General features: G+C 46.9%; 1 protein-coding gene across 1 annotated transcript in view; it reads right to left on the minus strand.

The window, feature by feature from the left end:
• Positions 1–1,170: 1,170 nt before the first annotated feature.
• Positions 1,171–24,519, minus strand: part of IFT43 (intraflagellar transport 43) — a 78,023-nt gene continuing 54,674 nt past the window's right edge. The window contains exons 6-9 of the mRNA XM_037503826.2: positions 2,428–2,500; positions 2,092–2,167; positions 1,598–1,660; positions 1,171–1,521 (exon numbers count right to left, since the gene is read on the minus strand). Coding sequence (XP_037359723.1) covers positions 1,402–1,521; positions 1,598–1,660; positions 2,092–2,167; positions 2,428–2,500 — 332 coding nt within the window. The 3' untranslated portion in view covers positions 1,171–1,401. The remainder of the gene's footprint in view (positions 1,522–1,597; positions 1,661–2,091; positions 2,168–2,427; positions 2,501–24,519) is intronic.

Consider the following 24,519-nt stretch of genomic DNA (forward strand, 5'->3'; position numbering starts at 1 on the left):
GGTTGCTGCTGTCATAAAATGAAGCGGTCAATCCTGAGCCACTTGCCAGGGCTGGCCAAAGACCACCAAGGTTATCAGCATCTCAAAGCAGTTGAACTTGCCAGTAATTAAGGCACTGGAAACACAGTCTTTCTCTTTGGGTTTCAGAATAATGCAGAATCCAGAAAATTCAGCCTGGACAGAAGCTTCTCAGTGACCATGGGGATGGTTCCAAAGAGGGGCTTTCTGGGCTGAGAGTGTGACTCTGGAAAGCAGGAAAGGGAACCCCACAGTCACTCAATCCCCAAGTTTATAATTAACAGACAAGCTTCCTCTGCCTGCTCGAGCTGGCCTGGCTCACGGGGAAGGGCACAGTAGTGACTGGAAAATAACCCCCCAGTGGGTTTTTGATGTGGAGCTCTTTGTTTTTCTGAATTTTAATGAAGGGCTTTCCAGGCAGGAGAAGAGCAGCACTCAGCACTCCTGGTGGCTGAGAGGGGCTTCAGTCAGCGGCTGGCAGCCTCAGGGGCCGGATCCAAAGTGGCATCCAGGAGAGGTGGGCAGGGAGAGGTTCCTGTCCGCCGACAAGATCCCTGTCCTCGGACAAGATGTGTTCGGGAGAACGAGAGAAAAACAAAAAGCCCAAGACGTCTGTTTAAAGGGTTGGGCTCACCTCCAGATTTTGGCCTGTTTTGGACGCAGGCAGTGATGACACTTGGGGGAGCAGTGGAGACAAGCAGCGTGGCACCCGAAAAGTCAGAGGGAGTCCCAGGGAAAGGCTGGCTTTGGGGGCCCAATGCATGGGTCACAGGAAAAGGGGAGAAAGAGGGTGTTGTCCAAATAGCCAGCAAACCCTGATGTGAAGACCAGAACGCACAGCTTGCGATCTCCTCAGCTGTGGCCACCCCAAAGCACAAAGGAGACAGAGCAGGTTCGCTGCCGTCACTGCACGTCCATAGCAAGAAAGGCATCACGTCAGGCCCCCCAGGCAGCCCTTTGCAACCTCCCCAGAAACCGCGTGGGGGTGGGCTCTTACGGGTAGAGGCTCCGGGCATGTGCTGTGTGCGCCTGTGAACTGAACGACTCTCAGGAGCTGCACCATCCCTTCACCCCCAGATCTAACTGGCCCTCCTACTCAACAGCAGGGAGACTTCCCATCAGACTGTTGCAAAGCTGCCCTCCTGACCCATTTTCCCCAGAGGGTGTTGACAGAAATGGAAGCAACGACCAGAGAATAAAGCGATTTATTACAAGTGAGTGATCCAATGTGGTCTACTGAAAATAAATATTTTTATCACAAAATATTCCATATAAAAGTTTTAAGCTGCTTGCCAGCTTCTTTAGTTTTGGGCTTACTGCATTTTGTCCAGTCCACAGAGAGATGATTCAGGCCCAGAAAAGGGGTCTGCTGGACCCCGGGGCTCAGGTGTGCGAGGGCTGCCCCACCGGGTCCTCCTTCTCGGACTGCAGCAGGTCCCACTCGGTGAGGAGCTCCGAGGACACCTCAGTGTATAGTCGGTCCCAGTCCCAGCTGATGTCGTCCTGCAAGAGGGGTGTCACTGGGGAAGCGAAGGCAGGCCCGTCCCCTCCATCAGCGACAGCTCCCGCGGCCACCTACCTCCCGGACTTCGTGCTCCGGTGCCAGGACTTTAGTGAGGAGCTTCAGGTCGATCTCTCCATCCTGTGAGTGCAAAAAAGAAGCCAGGCTGTGCATGCTGGGGTCCTCAGAAACTGCCTCTCGCAAAGTGAGGAGGACCAGGTTGCATGTGGTAGACCCCACCCAGACACGCAGAAATGCCTTACAAGAGTAAAAATGTGAGTGGGCCACGTGCCACTGAGAAACGAGGGAACCCCCTCCTTTGTATGTGCAAGACCAACCCTGGGTGGACTGGCCCAGTCAGACGTTTCTACTGAAGCCAACGGGGCGGCCGGGGAGCAGGTGGGAGCCTGGCCCTGGAGCAGCACTGGAATATGTTGGGCCCAGAGGTGCTGGGATACCCCAGAAGGCTGCCCCCCTCAAAGTACAGCTGCCAGGCAGCCCCTGGACGCATGAAGATGCTGTACAGAAGGTGCCTGGAGCTGGACCCTTTCTGGGGATCCTGTTCTGCTCACCAAGGTTTGAAAGGCCGAGTACTTCATGAGGTCATTGTCCAGATCACGGTAAGTCATCACCCGGTTGACCTGGATGCTGCAGGAAAGACAGACTGTGAGGAGGAGCCACTCCAGGCCCAGTTCAGGAGCGCTGCGGGCCATGTCCCCAGAGCCTCCCTGGCAGCTGGGAAGGACCGGAGGGGGAAGGAAATGTCTAAGAAAGTGGGACACCTTGGACAGAGCCTACAGCCAACAGCATCTGACAGATACCAGGGGGTGGCACCACAGTAGGGTATGTGGAGTGTGTTCGTACAAAGTGGCCAGTCTCCCACTAGCTTCACCCCTACTTGACTGTACCTAGGAGGGGCTGCCACTTGCAAAACAAAGTCTTCTTCCTGTACTTCTTCCAGATCTGGAATAACAGGTATATCTACAATGACAGGAAGAGGCAAAGGTGTCAGCAGCATGAATCAGGATCTTGTCCGCTTCCCCGGTTATTACCTGTCACCTTCCAACCACAACCCATGGTGCGGAGGCTGCAGAATGGACACCCGAAGTCTCTGGTCTTGGGGGCTCACAGATTAGGCCCGAGCACCACACTAGAGATGTAAGAGTAAAAAACTCAACAATTTCTGGACCCCAGGCCTCCCCCGAGACACCTGTATTTTTTCAAAGACGTCCTCAGTGATCCTGATACATGCTCCAGGTCGGGAGCCACTGGAGGGGTTCTCCAGGGCAAGATGGAAAGAAACAAAATCCCAGACAGCACCGGGCAATGTGCTCACAGCAGGAGGGAGAGGAAAGCAGCAGCGCCGAGCAATGAGCAAGTCCGCCATGGGCAGAGACAGAGGACTGAGAACAGCAGCGCCTCCAGGGGGATGGCATCACGAGCCCCGCCCTCATGACCAAGGTCCACGCATGCATTCGCGTGTCCTGATCTCTGCTAGCATCACAGTCCCGGTCACGGCCTGCAGCCTGGACCTGATGGACACGCTACAGCTAATGCACGACCAGGCTCCCCAGCGGTCTCCCGGGGGTCACGGTCTCTACTTTCCGGGTCTGATTTAACAAACAACACTGATTGTAAGGATGGGTGTCCTCTTGCCGCCTCACAGAGATTTTCCTCTTCTGAACTTTCCACATGAGACAGACATACAGACAGAGGAGGGGGCACGAGGCCATTTCTTTTATCAGTCTAACAAAAGTCAGGCAAGAGAGAGAGAGAGAGAGAGAGAGAGAGCGAGAGAGAGAGAGAGAGAGAAAGAGAGAGAGAGAGAGAGAGAGAGAGCGAGAGCGAGAGCGAGAGAGAGAGAGAGAGAGAGAGAGAGAGAGAGAGAGAGCACCTTAATTGTAGCAACTGCTGGAGGTACTAAAAATAATCCATTTTCTCCCGGGGAGAACCCGACACCCTAAAGAGTATGTCCTTCTGCAAACGAGTATCACTGACTGGCTGAGGGGGTTCGTATGTTTTAACCAGACAAGAGTAAAAATAGAGAAAAAAGGGAGAGAGACGGGGCAGGAAAAAAAGGCTAGGTGCAATCCCCAAAGCAGCCGCAAATGTTACAAGGAGAAACAGTCCAGGGAGAAAAGAGTGATGATGAGACCCTTTGTTTGCTTCCATGGACTGGATTCCACTGTATTTTGAAGCGGCTCTGTCCAAAAACAGCTGGGAAGACCTTTGCCTCTTTTACGCTATTTGTTAACTAGACTTTGTGGTTGCTCAGATCAAGCGAGGCCCAAGTAGACCAATGTCACCGCCCGCCTGGAGTCTTGATTACCGCCTCCACCGCGGGGTTACTGACGCTGTACCTGGGAAGAGACAGAGAACATGCAAGGGAGAGGCAGAGGCTCAGAACACTAGACACACAGAGAAAGAGTAATAAAAGGGGTGGGGAGAGGGAAGGGGATATACATAAAAAGGAACAGCTGATGGGGAAAAATAGTCTATACCGTCCCCAAGATAATGATCCAGGGCCTCCCCTGGTGGCGCAGGCGGTTGAGCACAGCGCTGTGAAGCTGTCCGCAGCCTCTGCAGCCCCGGTTCGATCCCAGCCAGCCGGCCAGGGTTGCACAAGGCGCAACAGAGACCTCTCCTGTCGCGCCTGCTGCTCCCCTCAGCAGTGTGTTTCATCAGTCTGCCTGTTCTGTTCCCCTCTCTGTCTCTGTAAATCCTCTCACCCTCTCGCGCAACTGGCCTGTACCCCAGTTCTTCTTGTATAAATAAATAAAATCTTAAAAAAAAAAAAAAAGATAATGATCCATATTTAGTCAGTCCCATTTAGAAAGGAGCTGTTGGCAGCTTAGATTCTCAGTATCTTACTAGAGAATTACAAATGGAATGGTCTAGATTGTTTCTCATGCTAACAGAAAATAAGCTTGCTTTTTATTCCGGCTCTGTGTGATTAACACAGGCGGTGGTGAGGGCTGCTGACAGCACCACCCCCGGGGCCGGGTGCGCAGAGCCCCTGGGCTGGTGGGATCACACAGGCCCCGCGCGGGCAGGATGGAAGCTGGCTGTGCCACGAGCCATCAGCAGCCTGACGGTTTTGGAGTGAGCCCGTGAGCTGCTCCTGGCTGTCCTCGGTGTGGAGTCCAGCCTGAGATGAATATTCAGAAGTTGGTAAGACACTGCCCCATGCTGGGTGGAGGGCTCGGAACCGGGTCTTCCCAAAGTCCCTTTCCCTCCACAAAGTTGGCATTTGGGTCCTGTCAACTCTGCCCAGCTTCTCCAAGCTCTGAGGAGCCGCACTTCTGTCCAATGTCCACTCCGGCTCCCCGCGGGTTCCCCTCCTCCTCGCCACCCCCCTCCTCCAGACGTGCACAAAGGAGGGCGGGCTGGCCCATCTGTGACAGATCAGAGGTCAGCGCGGGCTTGGCAAAGGGGCGGCGCAGAGTGGCACTGGCGGGGCTGGCCACACAGTGGGATTTCTGTCTAATTGGAAGTCTGGTGCCCAACAGAAGCCGGTGAGGCGCCGGAGCGGGCCAGAGCCAGCCATGACAGCCAGGCGACGGCAAGCTGGAACGTTCTGGGGCAGCGACAGCTTGCGCCATAGTAGAGGCGTCAGGCCGTCCAACTCCCGGCCCCAGTGGAACAGGTGGCCGTGGGGCAGGTTCTGGGCAAACTTCAAAGAACTTCATGATTTTACCATTTCTGATCTATTTAGTGAAACTGTGATGCTTTTTATGAGACAATGTTGGTTTACAACACACAGTTTCTGATTTACAATCACGACCAGCTGCTTGCTTGTATGTGCATAGTATGTTCTTGGAACTTTTTGTTCTTTCTCTCCTTTCCCTCCCTCCTCCCTCCCTCCCTTTACACACTCTCTCTCTCTCTCTCTCTCTCTCTCTCTCTCTCTCTCTCCACGAAGAAACCTGGAAAAAGAAAATGAACTTGAGAAATCGGCTCCCTCACAGAATTACCTACATGGAATGGCCAAGCCTTGCCTGCCAACAGCAACAGCTGACTTGACCTGCAAGGACAGACGGATGACTCAGTCTGATTCACATTGTAAAGTTTAACACGCAGAGGCACAGGGACCTAATAGGGACCACAAGAGGGATGCAGCAGTCCGCTCAGTCCTGCTGAAAAGCTACCGCTGTTTTAACAATTCAATAATCGTGTTAACTTTATTCTCATGTTCTTCTATGCCTCCAACAGGAATGACATGAACAGAAACCATGAGTGAGCTTAGCAAACCACAGGACTTGTGTCCAGTGTTAAGGGCGCAGGCGCTGGAGGCAAGAGGGTTTCATGTGATGTGACTCTAGCTTCTCTGTGCCTCAGTTTCTTCATCTGCAAAGCAAGGACCATAATTACAGCCAACTCTGACGGTTGCTGCAAGTATTAAATGCAGTAATCTTTACAGAATTCTAAGCACCATGCTCAGTACATTTGACAATATGGTAGTGAGCATGCAGAGAAACGCAAAGGCTCTACTTTTGCTTTCTCATTTACTCCTGCCCAGTGGCTGCCATTTTGCAGATAAGATCTTTGAGTGAGGCTCAGCAAGTAGAGCAGCTTGCATGAGGCGAGACCTTGAGCAGCGGATAGCCGGGCTTCCAACTCCAGTCCAGATGCCACTTCAAGCTGGTCTACACCCCACCAGCCTTTCATTGCTGCTTAGCTGAGGTGCCTTCAAGGACAACCCCAATAGTAGAGGGAGGTAACTGGGACTTCCTGGACTTTGTGGGAGACTCAGTGGCCTCTGTTCTTGAGTATTTCTCTAGATTCCAATAACCATAAATAAGCTAAGTCTCTCCCTTGCCACATGCCCCGACTGGCTACTTCCCTACAACAAGGCCAAAAGAGCCGGGATGAAAAGATGCACTGACACCAGAGAGCCGCAGACTCAGTCCCAGCACCCATGTCTTATTGGCCAGCCCCACATAGAAGGAGGTGGCACCTCAAAGAGCCCCCAGAGGTGAGACGTGTCAGTGCCCGGGGAGCGGGCGTCCTGGCCCTTCTCAGTCCCACACGTGTCTCCCTCCTCCCTTGGATCAGCTCTCCCCTTCCCAGCTCAGCTCCTTCAACAGGCCAGCCAGGCTCTCTGCACTGCTCCAACTCTCACGTCAGTTGTCTTGCAGGCTAGTAAACCTGCCTCCCTGCCCCATGTGCTGCCTGGTTAGCCACATGGTGGGAAGCAGCATTCGTCTGCTTGTGTGTTTGTTGGTTCATTTTTTTCATTCCTTCATTCATGCATGCACCCGTTTATTCATTCAAGGAACACTGGCTTGAGCACCCACCATGTGGTGCTGGCAATAATAGCTCCATGTCTGCAAGGGGCACCGGTATAGTGGGGGCGGTGGGGGGCAGGGACCACAAATAAATGTTTTCGATTATAACTGTGAAGGAAACTAGATTCTGTGGCTGAAAATAACAGGGCGACCCAATTGTCTTATTTTTAAAAAAGTATGCAATATTGGATGTGGCAATACATTCAAATGCTACAGACAAGTGGAAAAAAAATATTTCCTTTCCTTACCTCAGATCTATTTTTTTCTCCCCATCACACTGTATTCAAGGGTAGCTCTCATTACCTTGTAGCAGGCAGAGCCCAGTAAAATTTGGTCTCCCCTAGACAGTAAACTAGCAGAGGGGGAAGACCACACCCCAATCACTTCTGTGTGCCCAAGGACTGGCAAACTAATGGACAACTGAGCAGAAATAAATCAATAGATACCCCCTCAAATCGGAAAGTTACACACACATTAGAGGCATGTCAACCTTCTCCATATCGTCCCCATTACAGCTTAATGAGTCCAAAAGTTGCCTAAGTAGGAGTCACGTCACAAGCACCACCAAGAGCCATCCTCATGCTTCCTGGACATTGTAGCATCACAGCACAGGCTTTGCCTCACTAGACAGCTGCAAGGCCTGCTGGGAAGGACCATGCTCACAGAACAATGATAGAGGAAGAGGCAGACATGCACATCCATTCCAGGAAGACCACTGGGCTCCCATCCTGAGACAGAGACGCGCTGCTCTTCAACAGTCTCTGTGAGTTCCCTCTGGCCGTTGGAGTGTCCCGCTTTATCATTTCACTTTCTGGGGAGCCCCCAGTAAAGGCCTGTTAATACACAGCAACAGCAGAAAGGACTGGCTTCAAAGAGAGAGACTGCCCAATGGGAAACCCCTCAAGAGACCCAAACACAAGTCTGCCAGCAGATCTACCGAGCAATCAATCTACCAGGTGCAACCACAGAAGAAATGAGTGTTGCGCAAATAAATAGTATAAATAAGAGAAACACATGGGAAGACTAGTAGGCTCAATTCCAACTGGTTTCTAAGACAAGCGCTGAAAGACACTCATGATGGGTAATATAACATCACACACGTGCCAAACTCCCCGGCACAGTCCCAGAGGGTCCTATCCCACCCCTGTGGCCCACACGCCTCATTCAATGAAGCTGGCCCCAGGTCCCCTTCAGTGCGTGTTCTGAGAGGCTGCAGTCAAATCTAGCTGTTGCTCACTTATTTTAGTACAACTAGAAAAGAAAGTGATTCCTTAGACTACACTTGGCTTTCTCAGAGTATACACTGGTCAGGCGCTTGTGAATCTAAGTACTGAAGGAAGGAGAATAAAGGAGGCCTCGCAGTATGCGTCCCACCGAGGCAAAGATATTTCAGGCAGGGAGGCCTCCACCTCTAGACTATCTTCTTTGCAGATTTTCTTGGTTAGGGACTGCTAACCAATTTTTGGTTGTGTCCAGAAGGGTTTCTAGAGAGCAACACAAAGTCTCTTCTGTACTCCAGCATTTTCTCACTTGACACCTTAGTAAATAATACAAGAGGTTGGCTACCTACCCTGCCAGGTTCTTCCAGGTGCTTCGTGTCGACATCCATCTCTCTCCATCTACTAAGTGAGTCCTGATGGGAAGGGGGCCAGGTGGGGACAGACAACCTCTTCCCCGAGATGCCATCCCCCACAGGGCAGAGCATCCAGGGGCTGTTCAGGGCTCACAGCCAACCATTCAGAGCCAAGTTCAATAACCAACCCATGTGAAAGGGATCTGGACACACTGCTTAAAGACACCCCAATAAGAGCAGTTCAGACCCAGCTCTAGCACTATACCCAAAGTCACCAGACCTCAGGAGAGCTCGTAAAGAAACAACGTCCATGTTTTTAAGAGATGGCAACTTTAGACCAGAGATCATTATAATTTTTCTCTGCAGCTACAAAACTTTGTTTTACTGAATGCTGTTACCTTCTGCATCACGTATGGGGAATTTTAAACAGGCAAATGGAAGAAGGTCTGATTGAAGATGAAGTTAAGTGAAAGAAATTGGTCTCATTTAGCACATGACAGGATTCATCTGTGTTCCCAAGTCCACTGAGGTGGCATCATGGGCGTTTCATATTCATGAGCTGCTGCGACACTGTGTCCCCTCATTTACAAAGAGCCGTGTTCAGCAAATTCTGTCCCTGTGGACACTCTGCGCATTTCATGGTCTTGTCAGAGAGACATCAAACGCTCCAGTAACCAAATACCAGAAAATGGCTTTAATTAGTGGATCTCAATCGTATAAATAATTTTTTTCTAAGTGAAAAAAATGGAGAGTTTTTTAAAAGGGAGAAGAAAAGGGGAGAGCGGTAGGCAACAGGCTTCAAACACCCGAAGGAACAAGGGGAAGTGACGGTCTCAGAAGAGCTCTCGAGCGAGCCTGGGCCCAGCCCCCTCGGTCCCCTGCACAGCCCCCTCCCCTGAATCAGGGCTCGAGGGGCAAAAACACATTTGCAGTTCCCTGGCAGGTCCGCTTTGTGAAGTGTCCCTGTGACTTCGCCTGTCCGAGCTGGGTCTAGCCCCTACTCGCTCCTGGCAGTGGCAGCGACAGACAACGGACATGGAAGGAAAGGATCTGAAATCTGTGGTTCCAGCTGGAGAACTGGGTTGCCAAGGCTGCAACCCTAGCAAAATTCATGGTCGAGATGCGTGGAGAGTGTCTGCCTGGGAATGCATACAAGCAGGAGTTCAAGAAGAATGAGATGGAAGAACAGGAGGATGCCCGTTCACCTGGTCCCAGATGTTGAAATGCCTCCTGCTCCTGCCAAACCAAACCTTTCCTCTAGTGCTGGGGAGAGGTCATGGGCATTCAGAAGATGGAAACAGACCCCTCTCTCAATGGACAGTGGGTTGGAGAGGATAGTTTGGACTGATTTTGGATCTTGAGATCAGCCAGGCCCCAGAAGCATGTGGTGCTGGCCATCGGTTGTGTCCAGGGAAGGGGCTTTGCTAGGTGTGACCACTCAGCTCATGGTCTACCCGGGGGTGGGAAGGCCGACCTCCTGTGGGTAATACTCTGAAGGAGCCAGGACTACAACCACCCCAGAATGACATTTTCTCCATCACCCCACTCAGGTCCACTGAGTGCTGCATGACAGTCAGTCTCAGCAGTGCACACGGCTGCCAACCAGGGCTGAGCCTTACAGGCAAGTCCAAAGCTATTCATGAGAGCCAAGCATGGCCTAGGCAGGTTTCTCTGTAGGGAAAGGTCCCATTCAGCCCTGGCAGGACCCCAGTGTCACCTGGCGGAGTGACCTCTAAGAACGATCCTACTGCTGGGTGCCGACAGCAGCAGGAAAGGCGTACCAGAATAGAGATGCTCACTGCCCCCACCAACAGCTCTCTCTGAGCTTCCAGGTGCTTCCAGCTTTTATCTGCAGAGATGTGTTAAGGACAAGAAGGGGTAAAGGACTTTAAAAGTGACGAGGCATGAAGTGGCTGGAAGGAACACCAGCTGAGAGCTCTCCACTCTCTTCAATAAGGCCCAAGATGAGCGACGCAGTGTTAACGTGACAGCGAGCGCCTTCCCAGAGCCGCCCCAAGTACGTTAGAAAGCAGGCATATCTGATTCTATTTCATCCTCCTTGTGTTGCACTCAAAAAAACAAGACAAACTACACCGCTTTTATTCTAAATCCTTCAGTTTTGTATTTTTCCTTATATATATTTATTAAAAAAATGCTACTTTGATCGGTACCACCCGTGACACCCCCACATACGGAACGCTTCTGAGCTGTTCCCTCCGCGCGAGGCCACTGCCGGTGACAGCCAGCTGGTTTTGATCACAGCCATCCCGAATCGGATTTTCATAAGATAGATGAGGAGTCTTACTGCTGCTCTCTCTCTTATCAGATGAGAAATGGGGGGAGGGGGGCGCGGGTCCTGGGGGAACAGCGCAACAATCAAGGGCTGCGTGGTTCTTTCTCTGTCCCTCCGCTGCTGCAATTTTCAAAGGCGCTTGCCTCGGGCACTTTTAAATGATGGTGTCTCAATTCTGTAATCATCTTTCAAGAGCTTTCTCTTAAAGGGTCTTTTAGGTAAACCTAGTTCGTCAACCACACTTATGGACTCGGGAATCACATTCCCAATGTGTGTCCTCCTGTGTGTGTATACAGAGAGGAGTACACACACACACACACACACACACACACACACACACGAAAAATTCTGAGAATTTTTAGAAAGTTTGGAGAACCAAAAGCTGCAAAGGAAGGTTCATTTGGCCATATGGCGTTCATCTCCTGCTAGGCTAAAAGGGTCCCCCCGTTGCCTCTCCCCCAGATTTCTGTTATACCGAGGTTGTACTGTCTCAGATCCTTTAGAAATGAATCTCCATGTGTGATGTGTCAGAAGGAAAAGATTTCTCTAGCTGAGGGCTAAGTGATGTGCTAAATCTAGTCTCAGGTGCATCAACATACCTGTCCCTTCCCACCTCACCTAAGCGAACACTGGCTGTCAGGTCCAATCTGAGTAATGCACCACGGCCATCTCTCCGGGAGAACACAGTCCCCAGCCATCCTGGGCCGTGCCTTGCTATGGTCTGGGATACCAAGACTAGCTGGGGCAGCTCTACCTGTCTTTTCACATTGCAGCAAGTATTATGCCTCTTCCTGACACACTTCCCATGCTTTGAAAAGACACCCTAGAAAACTGAGTATTTATTGCTTTCTAGTCAGGTAAACTATGCAGTGTAGGGCCTCCCTGGTGGCGCAAGGGGTTAAGTCTCAGCACTATGAAGCTACCCACAGCTACTGTAGCACAAGTTTGATCCCCGGCCAGGAAGGTGACCCACATTGCACAGCAGACCTCTTCAGACTTGCCTGCTGCTCCCCTCAGCAGTGTATTTCAGTAGATCTGCCTGTTCTGTTCCCCACTATGTCTCTGGTGAATCCTCCCACCCCTCGCACCTCTGGCCTGTTCCCCAGTTCTTGTATGCATAAATAAATAAATCTTAAAAGAAAACAACAACTATGCAGTCTAAGATGTCTGCAGACAGTGGTTTCCATTAACATGGGGCTGTCTGCACTGGCCCTCCTCAACTCCCCTCAATCCTCACTCAGTTACTCTTGTCTGTGTTGAGAGGGGAGGGGCCCAGCTGCACCCTGAAAGCTTGCGGTCATATCTGGGTCTCCCAACAATAAACAGATTAGCTTTGTCCTGTCCTGATCTTGCCTCTTGTATCCAACCGGGACAGAACTCAAGGAGTCACAGAATAAATACCCTGATTGCTAGTGATTTCAGGGAGCTTTAACTCTTTTATTTTTGGCAGTGCCTAATGTAGAGTGATTTATTATTAATCACATTCCTCCAAACAGACTAGAGTAGGCACGAGTCTGACAGCGGGTTCTCGGCGTTGCTGGAGGAAGGTGAACACAACCTGCATGATTTACAACATGTGTGCACACAGGCGCAGACACAAGGCTCCATTTCCATGCTTCCCATTCCACCCTTTAACTGGGGACTTGCAAACAAGCTGCTCACATGAACAAAGAAGATGGAGCCCCAGAGAGGACCCTTCAACAGAGTTTCAGGCAGAGATGTCAGTGATGGAAAGTCTAGTGTGACCCAGAGATCTCAGGGCACCATGAGGGGCGTCAGGCACTCTGTCCCAGCTCTGCCAACACAGCAGAAGGTCTGGCCAAGACGCTGAGCTGTGATTTGCAGCTGGACAGGGGTAAAGAAGAATATGACTGAGTTGAAAAAGCCTAACAAGTAAATTCTGCTGCAAGTTAAAAACCCTGTTCTCAAAAGCTTCTCTGAGATTCTGCCTTTGGAAGGCCAAACCAGCCACCACTGTGCCTGCTGAGTACAGTAATTCCAAACATCTCTCCAACCCATCAGCTCCTAGACATCTACTTTACTGTGGCATGGGCTATTCCTCGGGGAGGGTTACAGGCCCTTAAGTCACCTCCAAATAACAAAACCAAGTAAAAACTTCTCATTGCGTTAAAGAAACTTCTGGAGAGTTCCTTGTAATTTTTCTGGTCTCGCTCATAATGGGGTCCAGCTCTGGTGAAACCCACACTGAGGAGAAAAGAAGTTGGACTCTGTGGCCTCTCAAGGAATGTGGCTTTGACTGCACATCAAGGAAGCACTGAATCTACAATCCAGGGGCACAGAGTTATATCAGTGGGTGCACCTGAGGCCCAGATTTGCCTCCAATTTGCTGACCAACAGTTATATGTCAATGGGGGTGCTAAGTTCCCTTATGACTGAAATGAAGTCTGTTCTACCTATTCTTATTCTGGAGGTGTCCACTAGTATAGTTCTCATGATACACATTAAAAAACAAAAGTAATAACAACATCCTGTTGATATGCCTACTGCAGTCTTTCTGGATGTTCTGGCCACATCCATGGCCTACACATCAAGCACCTGAAGTCTTTTGTTTGGAATTGCTGTAATTATTCATTTTCTAAAATCAAATGATTATTTGATAACGAATTAATCTACATGAATTCCTCCTGTGGTCCCATTATGACCTCAATTCTGTATTTACATGGTGCCGCTGTCTCCTGTCTCCTGCCTCCGTGTATCCATTTGTTTCCTCTACTGCACAGATATCCCTCAACTCAAGCTGGGCTTAAGTCGACAACGCATGCCATACACCTATACTACTCATCATCATAGTCTAGCCTGGCTTCTCTTAAACATGTGCAGAACACTCATGTTATACTTCCATTAGTCGACAGTTGGGCAAGACCATCAAATGCACAGCGAATTTACAATAAAGGGTTGAATGGTTCATGTAACTGATTGAATGTTGTACTGAAAATGGTGGTCTGGGTCTCCCCTTTTATATTCAGGGCTGGGCCTTTTGTAGATGCGATGGGATTTGGACATAAAATGTGGGCAACACAGCAGACTGTACAGGGTTGGTTGCTGGTCCCCTGATCACGCGACTGACCAGGAGTTCAGCTTGCAGCCCTGCCCAGCCTCAGGAGAGATGCAGAGTCTACGTATTGCTCACCTGGGTGAAAAATCAAAATCTGAAATTTGAAGCATAGTGTCTACTGTTATTACTTTTGCACCGTTGTAAAATCAAAAAATTTTAAGTCAGATTGTCATAAATGGTGTTGCAAAGAGGGACCATGGGGGACCATGGTGTTGCAAAGAGGCAGGCTGACAGGAGAGGTACAGTGATTGCATGGCCCTGTGGGATCGTGGCGTTTACAGACCTCCCAAACTCCCTGACGACACTCCCACTGCAAACCACACAAGCTCAGTGAAACTCTTCCTGTTCACCACAAAGTAGGTTCCCCTCTCCAGAGTTCACGACATAGGGCCAAGAAGTCACCACGTAACAGCTACTCAATGGAGTTGCCAGAAAAGATGGCGTAACGGGGAAGAGAACAGTTAAACCTGAAGACCTCACTTCACGTCACTGAGCGTTCAAGACTTGGCCTATGGCTTTTCTCCACTCAGTCCAGACATTCTTGTAGACAAGACTTCAGAGTGAGAACATCAGTAGAGTGAGCGATATGCTTTCTATAAACTTAATACAGCGTCAGGGACTTCTTAGCACCACCTGCTTAGGTAGTCCCCAAGCCTCCTTCCTTTGCCTCCCTAATTCTTTTTTTAAGTTTTTCTAGAAAAATATTGATTTTTGATTAAATCACATTCCTTAAAATCGTTTTGTCTTTTCAAGTTCGAGGTTTCTAGAACTAAAAGCCTAAGGTCTTTCTCACTCCATGCTTCCAGGCAAAGGAGCTCCTATAAGCCAAACATATGGGAACAGGGTAAGGGTGTGGTGGGAGCCTTTGTTGCAAGGATTAGGGGTGTTTCTGTGCTTTCATTAAATTTTGTTCTGTTTACAGGATATTGAGTTAGACACTTGAGAAACTAGTCACTCCTGTGAGAAGCGGTATTGATAATTAATGTTTGTAAGTATTTGCAACGAGCCAGATATGATGCTGCTTAGCTGGCAATACTTGAGTTAACCCTCACAGCAGTTCTAAGAGGAGTCACTGTGGCCATCACCTGTCCACAGAGGAGGAAACTGATGCCTACTAAAGTTAGGTAGCTCACAGTCACTGGCTAACTAGCGGTGGTGTGCTGGTAAATATTTAACAACCAGCTCTCCAGGGAAAACAAGTCCTTGTCGGTGGTATCTGCCAATTCTTGTGGTGCTAAGAAGTCCCAGATGCTGTATGAAGTTTACAGAAAGCATATCAGGACAACAGAACAGTCTTACTAAAAAAGAAAAAGGAATTGAGACAACAGTGTTCCAATTTATCTGTACTTAAAGATTCTTTCTGCTTTCTCTTGCTCCATGCTACAGATGTTTAGGCTCAGAGCGACTCTGCTGTTTGCAGGAGAAAGGATGAAGGATATGGTTGAAGGATCAAGGGAGGAATGAGGAGTCCTAAAGAGACTTGGAAAGCGCAGACAGAGATGAACGGGGAGAGAGGAAGACAGAGGGTCGACAGGGTGATAGCCCGCCCTAGATAGCATTTTTCTAATTCCTCTGACAGTCTAGCACCTCACATCTCATCTAGCCTCACTGCCAGGCTGTGTTCAGCCACTTTTACCTATTTTCCCTGTTGACATGGATAGAAAATTGAGCAATTACCCTTAAACTCGGAGCTCTCAGATCATCCAGATTGCTACACTTACAGAATTAAGTCCCCAATTGCCCCTGGCTAGAAGTGGCTCAACTCAGCTTGTCCTTTAGGAATTAAACACTTTTTGGTTGGCCATAAGGATTTATTATTCCTAAGGTTTTGAGCTATTTGATTCTGTCAAAACCGGCCCTCAAGATGCAGAGAGCACAGTCCTCTGGGGGATTGGGGGGTGGGAATGAGGCGTGCCCCAGAGACACAGGATGAGGGAGGTCTTACTCCACCCACGGTCCTGGGTCATGCCAACATGCAATGGTTACGCACAAGTTAGATCTCATCCCTTTTTACATTTCAGACACTTTCCACTTTTTAAAGATGCATTTTGGGAATCTCAAGTTCTTTCCCATCTTGAGCATGACTCTGTGATAAGCTGAATCCTTATCACAGGATTCAACATATCTAATTGTGTTTCCAGATTACTTCAATCTGAATATTGTTCATTTTAAGGACAATGAATTTCTCTCGTCCCATTTGTGTGCCTCTCAACATTCATCTTTAACGTTTCACGTTCTACCACAGTTCACTTTTCTAAGAGCTGGATTTTAAAGCTGAAAGAGGTTAAAACAGGCCTGGAAAAATGTTTGTGGGGTTAGAGGGTGACAGACTTCTGCTGTTCCCCCCCACCCCACAACTTCCCCTCCTCCTTTGCTGGTAACTTTATTCTTCCTTCAAGTTAAAGTTTAAAAGTCACTTCTTCAGTGTGGCCTTCCCTAATATCCATCCAGACCAGGTCTAACTGTTCTCTCATAGCACCTCTCTCTTCCTTTAGTGGACTCAATCCTGTTGTGTGACTGTCTGCATTTCCCCAACTAGTCTGTAAGCTCTATGAGGATAAGGATTAAGAATCTCTGTATATACTCATACCCCCAGTTTCAGCCCCAAGCAGCACACATAGTAGGTATTCAACAAATGGTAGTTAAATAATAGACTTGCCCAGTCATTTACAGAGACTGGATTCAATCCTCTTCCAGACCCTTCCATGACAGACGCCCGACAGCCTCAGGGCAAATCAGAAACTAGACTCAAAGAATTGGAAAGATCAATGCTGGGACCTAAAAGTTTGGGACTCAGGTCATTTGGGGCTCTGCCTGCCTATCTTTCTCAGTTGTCTCCATAATCATGAATCCCAACATCCCTGAAACACTGTCAGCTCTAGCTCTGATTGTACCCAGGATCAGTAATTCAGAGAGTTGGCAATCTTTAAACTTCATTAAAGGCAGTTTATGTGGGGACACTGGGTATCCATGGCCAAAAATGGATGAGCATCAGGGTTTAGCTCTGCAGAGCCAGACTCTTTCCTGGTTACCGTCAAACCCATATTTAGTGTCCACATGGATTCTTTCCTCAGGTCTCCTTAGGCTAACTTTGGGGTGATTTTCACATTCTGTTTTGCTGAAACCAAGCCTATCCATCCTTCAGGACCCACCACAAATTCTTCCTTCTTCCTGAAGGGCCCTCAGCCTCCCAGGATGGCTTCCTTCTCTCAACCCACAGTCTTCCCAATGTAAACCACCAGTCCAGCAACGACCATTTGCTGCCTCTGCCATGCATTATAATGTTGTCCGAGCAATCGAACTCTTTTAGTGATTTTCATCTTTCAAGATTTGTTTCCCCAACAAAACCCTGTATTCTTTTGGAATAGAGCTCCATAAGGTCTTGTGAAGGATTTGCAAATCACTTCCCCAAAATCAACTTGCTGATGCATTTTGTTCTGTTCATAAAGTGATTTTTTAAAATTCTGTCATTTTCTGAAACATGAATTTGAAAACTTTGAGGTCATGACATCTGTTCTGTGGGTTCACCCCATGGTCCGGCCATTCAATATTGTCTCACGCTTCTGCTCTTTCACTTTCAGATTATCTGCCTGGACCCCAATGGCATTTGCACTTGCAGCCCACGGGGGCCTTGCAAACAGTCTCCACATGGTGCATTCTGGTCAACCAAAGGATCCCCAAACCACCTCTACAAGTCACTCTCTGTTTCCCATTCTATACTCTAACCTGCTTTCTATCAAAAGCTCCTTTTTTCCTCTATTCTGCCTTCTTCCACCAGGAGTTTGAGGCATCAAAGTGGAGAAGGAAATACTTTCCCTAGGTATCTTTCCCAGGGAAGGAGAGACATGTACTAAGAGAAGCTAGGGAGGATGGATGCTCAGAAGCAGATCAACAGAGTCATGACACCTGAGAATTTTCTGTAAAAGATCGGGGAAAAGAACAGCACCTCCTCACTAGATCAGAAGCTGCTGGAGGGAGGTCAACAATACCTTCTCATCACCTGGGGTTCTCAATACAATCTAACCTCCAAGACTGGTGGTACCTGCTCTGGATGGCCGCTCCTCATTCTGTTCCCCAAGATTCATTGCCATTGGGATTAGTCACCAATCATCATCCCCAACCCAGTACAAGGAAACTCAGTCCCCTCGAGGTGACAACGCTCCTTGCAATCACCAGCTCGGGGAACCTGGGTGTGATTTTATCACACTTCCTCGGGGATATACAAAGATCTGCTTAATGTCATTGTCAAATAAGTACCCAAGGATGGGAAAGGGGGCGGAGCAACATGGCGGCGAGGAGACGCTGCGAGTAAGATCTCCCATTAAAAAAAGTGAATAGGGAGGAAAAGCGGCAGGTCCCAGTGAGAACTGGGACACGGAAGATAAACGGGTGATGCCAGCGAACTGCCCGAAGAAGAAACTGGCCATAAAAGAGGACTAGAAGGGAGGGAAGCGCAGAACCCTGCTCCCCTCCCCCGCCCACAGAGGCGGCACTCTCCGACCTGCAGAGAGGAGGAAACAACAAACCAAAACAGCCAACAAGAACAAACGACGCAGCAAGCGGGACTGTGAGTGGAAAGGAAGTATTGCAGCCACCACACCCCGTGAACGGGAGCTGAGGCGAACCCTGCAGGATCCGCCGCGGCGGTGAGCGAACGGCTCCGGGCGCCATTAGAGAAGAACAAAGACCCCGGGAGACGCGCACACAGCCCGGGCTGCCGGTAAGCTGGCGCGGGAAAGCGGCGCGCTCTGCGCGCTTGAAAAGCAAGTGCAGACCTGGATCGCGGCTGCCCAGGTCTCCGCGCCTGCGACCTAGGCTTGCGGGGAGACGACCTAGGCTTGCGGGGAGACGCGCGGAGGTCCTCACTGAGGTGAAGGTCCCTCCCTGAGTGAGCAGGAACCAGGCGCCCAGGCACGGGAGCGGGTGCAAAAGGCGCCATTCCCGCACCACTGAACTGGGCTACAGCCCGCGTCCTGGAACTGAGGGCTTTGAACTGAGACCCAGGGCACGAAAATTCGGGGCGTGGTTTCTCCACGACGGTGGGGCACAAGGCAGACACAGCACCCCAAAGCTGTTGAGGTGTACCCTACCATTCCCGCTCTGTTCTCTGTCCCACGGGTGTGGGGGAGGCGAAAAACAGCCCCCCAAGGACAATAGGAGAGATCTCTGGCGCCACCTAGCGACCAGGAAAAAAAAAGTCACTAACACCCTATAAAACAGGACATTTCTTAAGACTGCTTGAAAAGGGCAGAAGGTTTCTGGAGGACCCAGTGGCCAGCCGGGAAGTTATTCCACGCCAGGCCCCTTCCAACCAGCAGTCTGAGCCCACAGAGGGAGCAGGCACCCACGTCCGGGGCAGACCGGGTGCGCAGAAGAGTGTGCCTGAAACCGGAGGCGCAGGGACTGCATCCCGCTTCGCCATTTGAGAACAGGGACATTTCTTCAGTAAAAACTGCCTAAAACCAGCAGAAAGCTCCCCCAGAAGACAGAGATGGCTCCTGGAAGAGCCAGAGGGGAGCGGAGAAGTTCACCCAAAATGTCAGTCAGTCCGAGCAACACAGTGTCCCAACGCATACGACAAATTAGAAAACAGACAGTAGGGAGTAGAAGAACCACACACAACCTAAAAACTCCTCAGGAAAGAAGCACACCACAAAAAGAAAACCACTCCCCAGATTGCAACGACAGCAACTTGGAAGAACTTCTGAGCCTTCCAGAAAGAGAATTTAAAATTGCCATGATTAAAAAAGTGATAGATCAGAAGAAGGAAATTGAGTCCCTAAAGAGGGAAGTAAGAGAAATGCAGAGAGATCAAAGAATTAATGGAGGAACTAAAGAACTCTGGGAAAAGCAATGAAAGCAGAATAGATGAAATGGAAGAACGAATAAGTAATCTTGAAGACACAGAAATAAAAAGAACCAAAACAGAAAAGGAAAGAGAAGTACGAAGGAAAAAGAATGAAGAAAGACTTCGGGAACTATCTGACTCCATGAGGAAAGGAAATATAAGAGTTATAGGAATTCCAGAAGGAGAGGAGAGAGATGTAGGAACAGAGAAAATATTCCAGGAGATAATTGAAGAGAACTTCCCAAATGAGAAGAAGGAGCTGAAAATTGATATACAAGAAGCAAGAAGAACACCAAACTTCCACGACGAAAGGAAAAACACAGCAAGACACATAATAGTAAAGCTCCCAAGAATCCAGGACAAGGAAAAAATAATGAAGCTGACAAGAGGGAAGAAACAGATAACATTCAAAGGAAAACCAATCAGGCTGACATCAGACTTCTCTGAAGAAACACTACGGGCAAGGAGAGAGTGGAGGGACATAGTCAACAGACTCCAAGAAACAGATGCCAACCAAGAATACTCTATCCCGCAAAGCTCTCTTTCCTCCATGAAGAAAGAATATGGACCTTCCCAGACAAAGAGAAACTCCGGAATTTCATTGCGACTAAACCCCCACTCCAAAAAATACTACAAGGAATCCTAAAGCCAGAACCTCAGAGGGACGAATAACAACGAAAGAAGACCAAAAAAAAAAAAAAAAAAAGTTATTAAAAGAATAAATAAATAAAATCAAAGGAAAGACAAACATAATGGCAAATATAGATGCTAACATATCAATATTAACTCTAAATGTAAATGGACTAAACTCTTCAATAAAAAGACACAGAGTTGCAGCCTGGATTAAGAAACAAAACCCAACCTTTTGCTGTCTCCAGGAAACACATTTAGCTACAAAAGATAAAAATAGGCTCAAAGTCAAAGGATGGAAAACAATCCTACAAGCAAATGGGCCAAAAAAGAAAGCAGGAACAGCTATACTTATATCAGATAAAACAGACTTCAAACTCAAAAAAATAAAAAGAGACCCCAATGGTCACTACATTATGATTAAGGGGACAATACTTCAAGAAGAAATAACACTCATTAACATATACTCACCAAACGAAGGAGCACCAAAATATATCAGACAACTGTTGTCCTCTCTGAAAACAGACATCAGAGAAAACACATATGTAGTGGGAGACTTCAACACACCACTATCAACAATGGATAGATCAACAAGACAAAAAATAAGTAAAGAAACTAAAGCTCTAAATAAGGACCTAGAGCATTTGGGCTTAACAGACATCTATAGAACACTAAACCCAAAAAAACGGAGTACACATTTTTCTCAAGCGCACACGGATCTTTCTCCAGGATCGATCACATACTGGGGCACAAGACAAACATCAACAGATACACCAAGATTGAAATCATACCAACCATCTTTTCTGACCACGAAGGCATCAAACTAGAAATAAATCATAAAAAGAAGGCAAGGAACTATCCTACCTCATGGAGATTAAAAGCCACACTACTGGAAGACCACTGGACTAACGAGGAGATCAAAGAAGAAATTAAAAAATTCTTTGAATTGAATGACAAGGAGGACACCAATATCCTAAATGTATGGGATGCAGCAAAAGCAGTAATAAGAGGAAAATATATAGCAATAGAAGCTCACATCAAAAAACAAGAAAGAACTCAAAGAAACAACCTAATCTCGAAGCTCAAAGATCTAGAAAAAGAACAACAAAAAAACCCCAGAACCAGTAGAAGAAAAGAAATAATAAAAACCAAAGCAGAAATAAATGAAATTGAAACTAAAAAAACAATCCAAAGATCAATGAAACCAAGAGCTGGTTCTTTGAAAAAATAAATAAAATAGACAAACCCCTAGCCAGGCTCACAAAGGAAAAAAGGGAGAAAGCACAAATACACAGAATCATAAATGAAAGAGGAGAAATCACAACGGACACAGCAGAAATCAAAAGAATAATCAGTAACTACTATGAACAGTTATATGGAAACAAGTTCAACAATCTAGAGGAGATGGACAAATTCCTACAACTCTACAATCACCCAAAGCTAGATAAAGAAGAAATAGAACACCTAAACAGACCAATTACAAGCAGCGAAATTGAAATGGTAATTAAAAACCTCCCAAAAACAAAAGCCCAGGACCTGATGGATTTACAAATGAATTCTACCAAACATTCAGAGACGAATTAGTGCCTATCCTTCACAAACTCTTCCAAAAAATTGAGAAGGAAGGGACAATACCAAACACGTTCTATGAAGCCAATATTACACTAATACCAAAACCGAATAAGGACAACACAAAAAAGGAAAACTATAGGCCAATCTCCCTAATGAACACTGATGCAAAAATCCTCAATAAAATTTTAGCTATCAGAATCCAACAATGTATCCATAAGATAATTCACCACGACCAAGTTGGATTCATTCCAGGGGCACAAGGATGGTTTAACATCCGAAAATCAATCAACGTTATCCAACACATCAACAAAAAGAAATATAAAAACCATATGATAATATCAATAGATGCTGAGAAAGCTTTCGACAAAGTGCAACACCCATTCATGATAAAAGCCCTTGAAATTCTTGGGATACAAGGAACATACCTCAACATCATAAAGGCCATCTATGACAAGCCAACAGCCAGTATCATTCTCAATGGTGAAAAGCTGAAAGCAATTCCATTAAGATCTGGAACAAGACAAGGATGTCCACTCTCACCACTGCTTTTCAATATAATACTGGAAGTCCTAGCCAGAGCAATAAGACAAGAGAAAGACATCCAAGGAATCCAAATAGGAAAAGAAGAAGTCAAACTATCACTATTTGCAGATGATATGATAATATATGTAGAGAACCCCAAAATCTCCACAGAAAAACTAATTCAACTCATCAATCAATTCAGTAAAGTGGCAGGATACAAAATCAACACGCAAAAGTCAGTAGCCTTCCTATACACAAACAAAAATCTGAAGAAGAAGAAATCAAAAAAACCACCCCTTTTATTATTGAAACAAAAAATCAAATATTTGGGAATAAATCTAACAAAAGAGGTAAAGGACCTATACAAAGAAAACTATAAAACACTGTTAAAAGAAATAGAAGAAGACACAAAGAAATGGAAAGACATCCCCTGCTCATGGATTGGAAGAATAAACATTATTAAAATGGCCATCCTACCAAAAGCAATATACAGATTCAATGCTATTCCAATCAAAATCTCAATGGCATTCTTCAAAGAAATAGAACAATTATTGATGAAATTCATATGGAATCACCAAAAACCCCGAATAGCCAAAGCTCTACTGAAAAAAAAAGAAGGAAATGGAGGCATCACACTCCCAGACTTCAAACTATACTACAAAGCCATAATCATCAAAACTGCATGGTATTGGAACAAGAACAGACATACAGACCAATGGAATCGAATAGAAAATCCAGAAATAAACCCACAGATTTATGGTCAACTAATCTTTGACAAAGGAGCAAAGACTATGCATTGGAGCAAAGAAAGTTTGTTCAATAAATGGTGCTGGGAAAACTGGGTCGCTACATGCAAAAGAATGAAGCTTGACCACTACCTCACACCATACACAAAAATCAACTCAAAATGGATTAAAGAACTAGACATAAGACCTGAAACCATAAAATACATAGAAGGAAATATAGGCGAAACACTACGGGATTTGCACATCAAAGACATCTTTACAGACACATCACCCAAAGCAGTGATAGTGAAGAGAAAGATAAACAGCTGGGACTACATCAAATTAAAGAGCTTCTGCACAGCAAAAGAGACAATAACAAAAACAAAGAGAAACCCCACCAACTGGGAGAACATTTTTGCACCCAACACTAATGATAAAGGACTGATCACAAAAATCTGCAAAGAGCTGATGAGACTCAGCAACAACAAAGAAAATAATCCAGTCAAAAAATGGGCAGAAGAGCTAAAAAGAAACTTCTCTGAAGAGGAAATGCAAATGGCCAACAGACATATGAAAAAATGTTCAACATCACTTGTCATCAGGGAAATGCAAATCAAAACTACCATGAGATACCATCTCACACCAGTGAGAATGGCACATATTAAAAAACTAGCAACAACAAATGTTGGCGAGGATGTGGAGAAAAAGGAACTCTTGTGCACTGTTGGTGGGAGTGCAAACTGGTCCAACCACTATGGAGAGCTGTGTGGAGATTTCTGGACCTACTAAACATAGAGCTTCCATATGATCCAGCAATTCCACTCCTAGGTATTTACCCAAAGGACACAGAAACATCAATTCCAAAGAGCACCTGCACTCCTATGTTTATAGCAGCACTGTTTACAATAGCTAAGCTTTGGAAACAACCCAAATGCCCAAAAATAGATGACTGGATCAAGAAGATGTGGTACATATATACCATGGAATATTACTCAGCATTCAAAAAAGATAAACACATGCAATTTGCAGCAACATGGATGGCACTGGAAGGGCTCATGCTCAGCGAAATAAGCCAAAAAGAAAAAGAAAATACCGGATGGTCTCACTCATAGCAGGAATCTAGAAAACTTAAATAAGGGACCAGGAAAATGAATATAAGAAAGTGAAAATCACAATCAACAAAAAACTATGAACCAGAGACACTTTTTGGGGGGTGGGGGGCGGGAGGGGAGGGATTGGGGCCAGAATGGGGCGTTTGCAATTGTATGGGGGAATATAAAAATAAAATTTAATATTAAAAAAATAAATAAATAAATAAATAAATAAATAAAAAAAAAAAAAAAAAAAAAAAAAAAAAGTGATACAGGGAAATGAAAACTCCAGAAATTTCTTTAGAACCAAAAATAGCCATAATCCAATAAATTCACAATCCATCATTCTCCGTACCCTCTTACTGAAAATAAGGAATACATT

This window comes from Talpa occidentalis, unplaced genomic scaffold (genome assembly GCF_014898055.3).
Source record: "Talpa occidentalis isolate TD23 unplaced genomic scaffold, MPIMG_talOcc4v2.1 talOcc4.11, whole genome shotgun sequence".
Classification (NCBI taxonomy): Eukaryota; Metazoa; Chordata; class Mammalia; order Eulipotyphla; family Talpidae; genus Talpa; species Talpa occidentalis.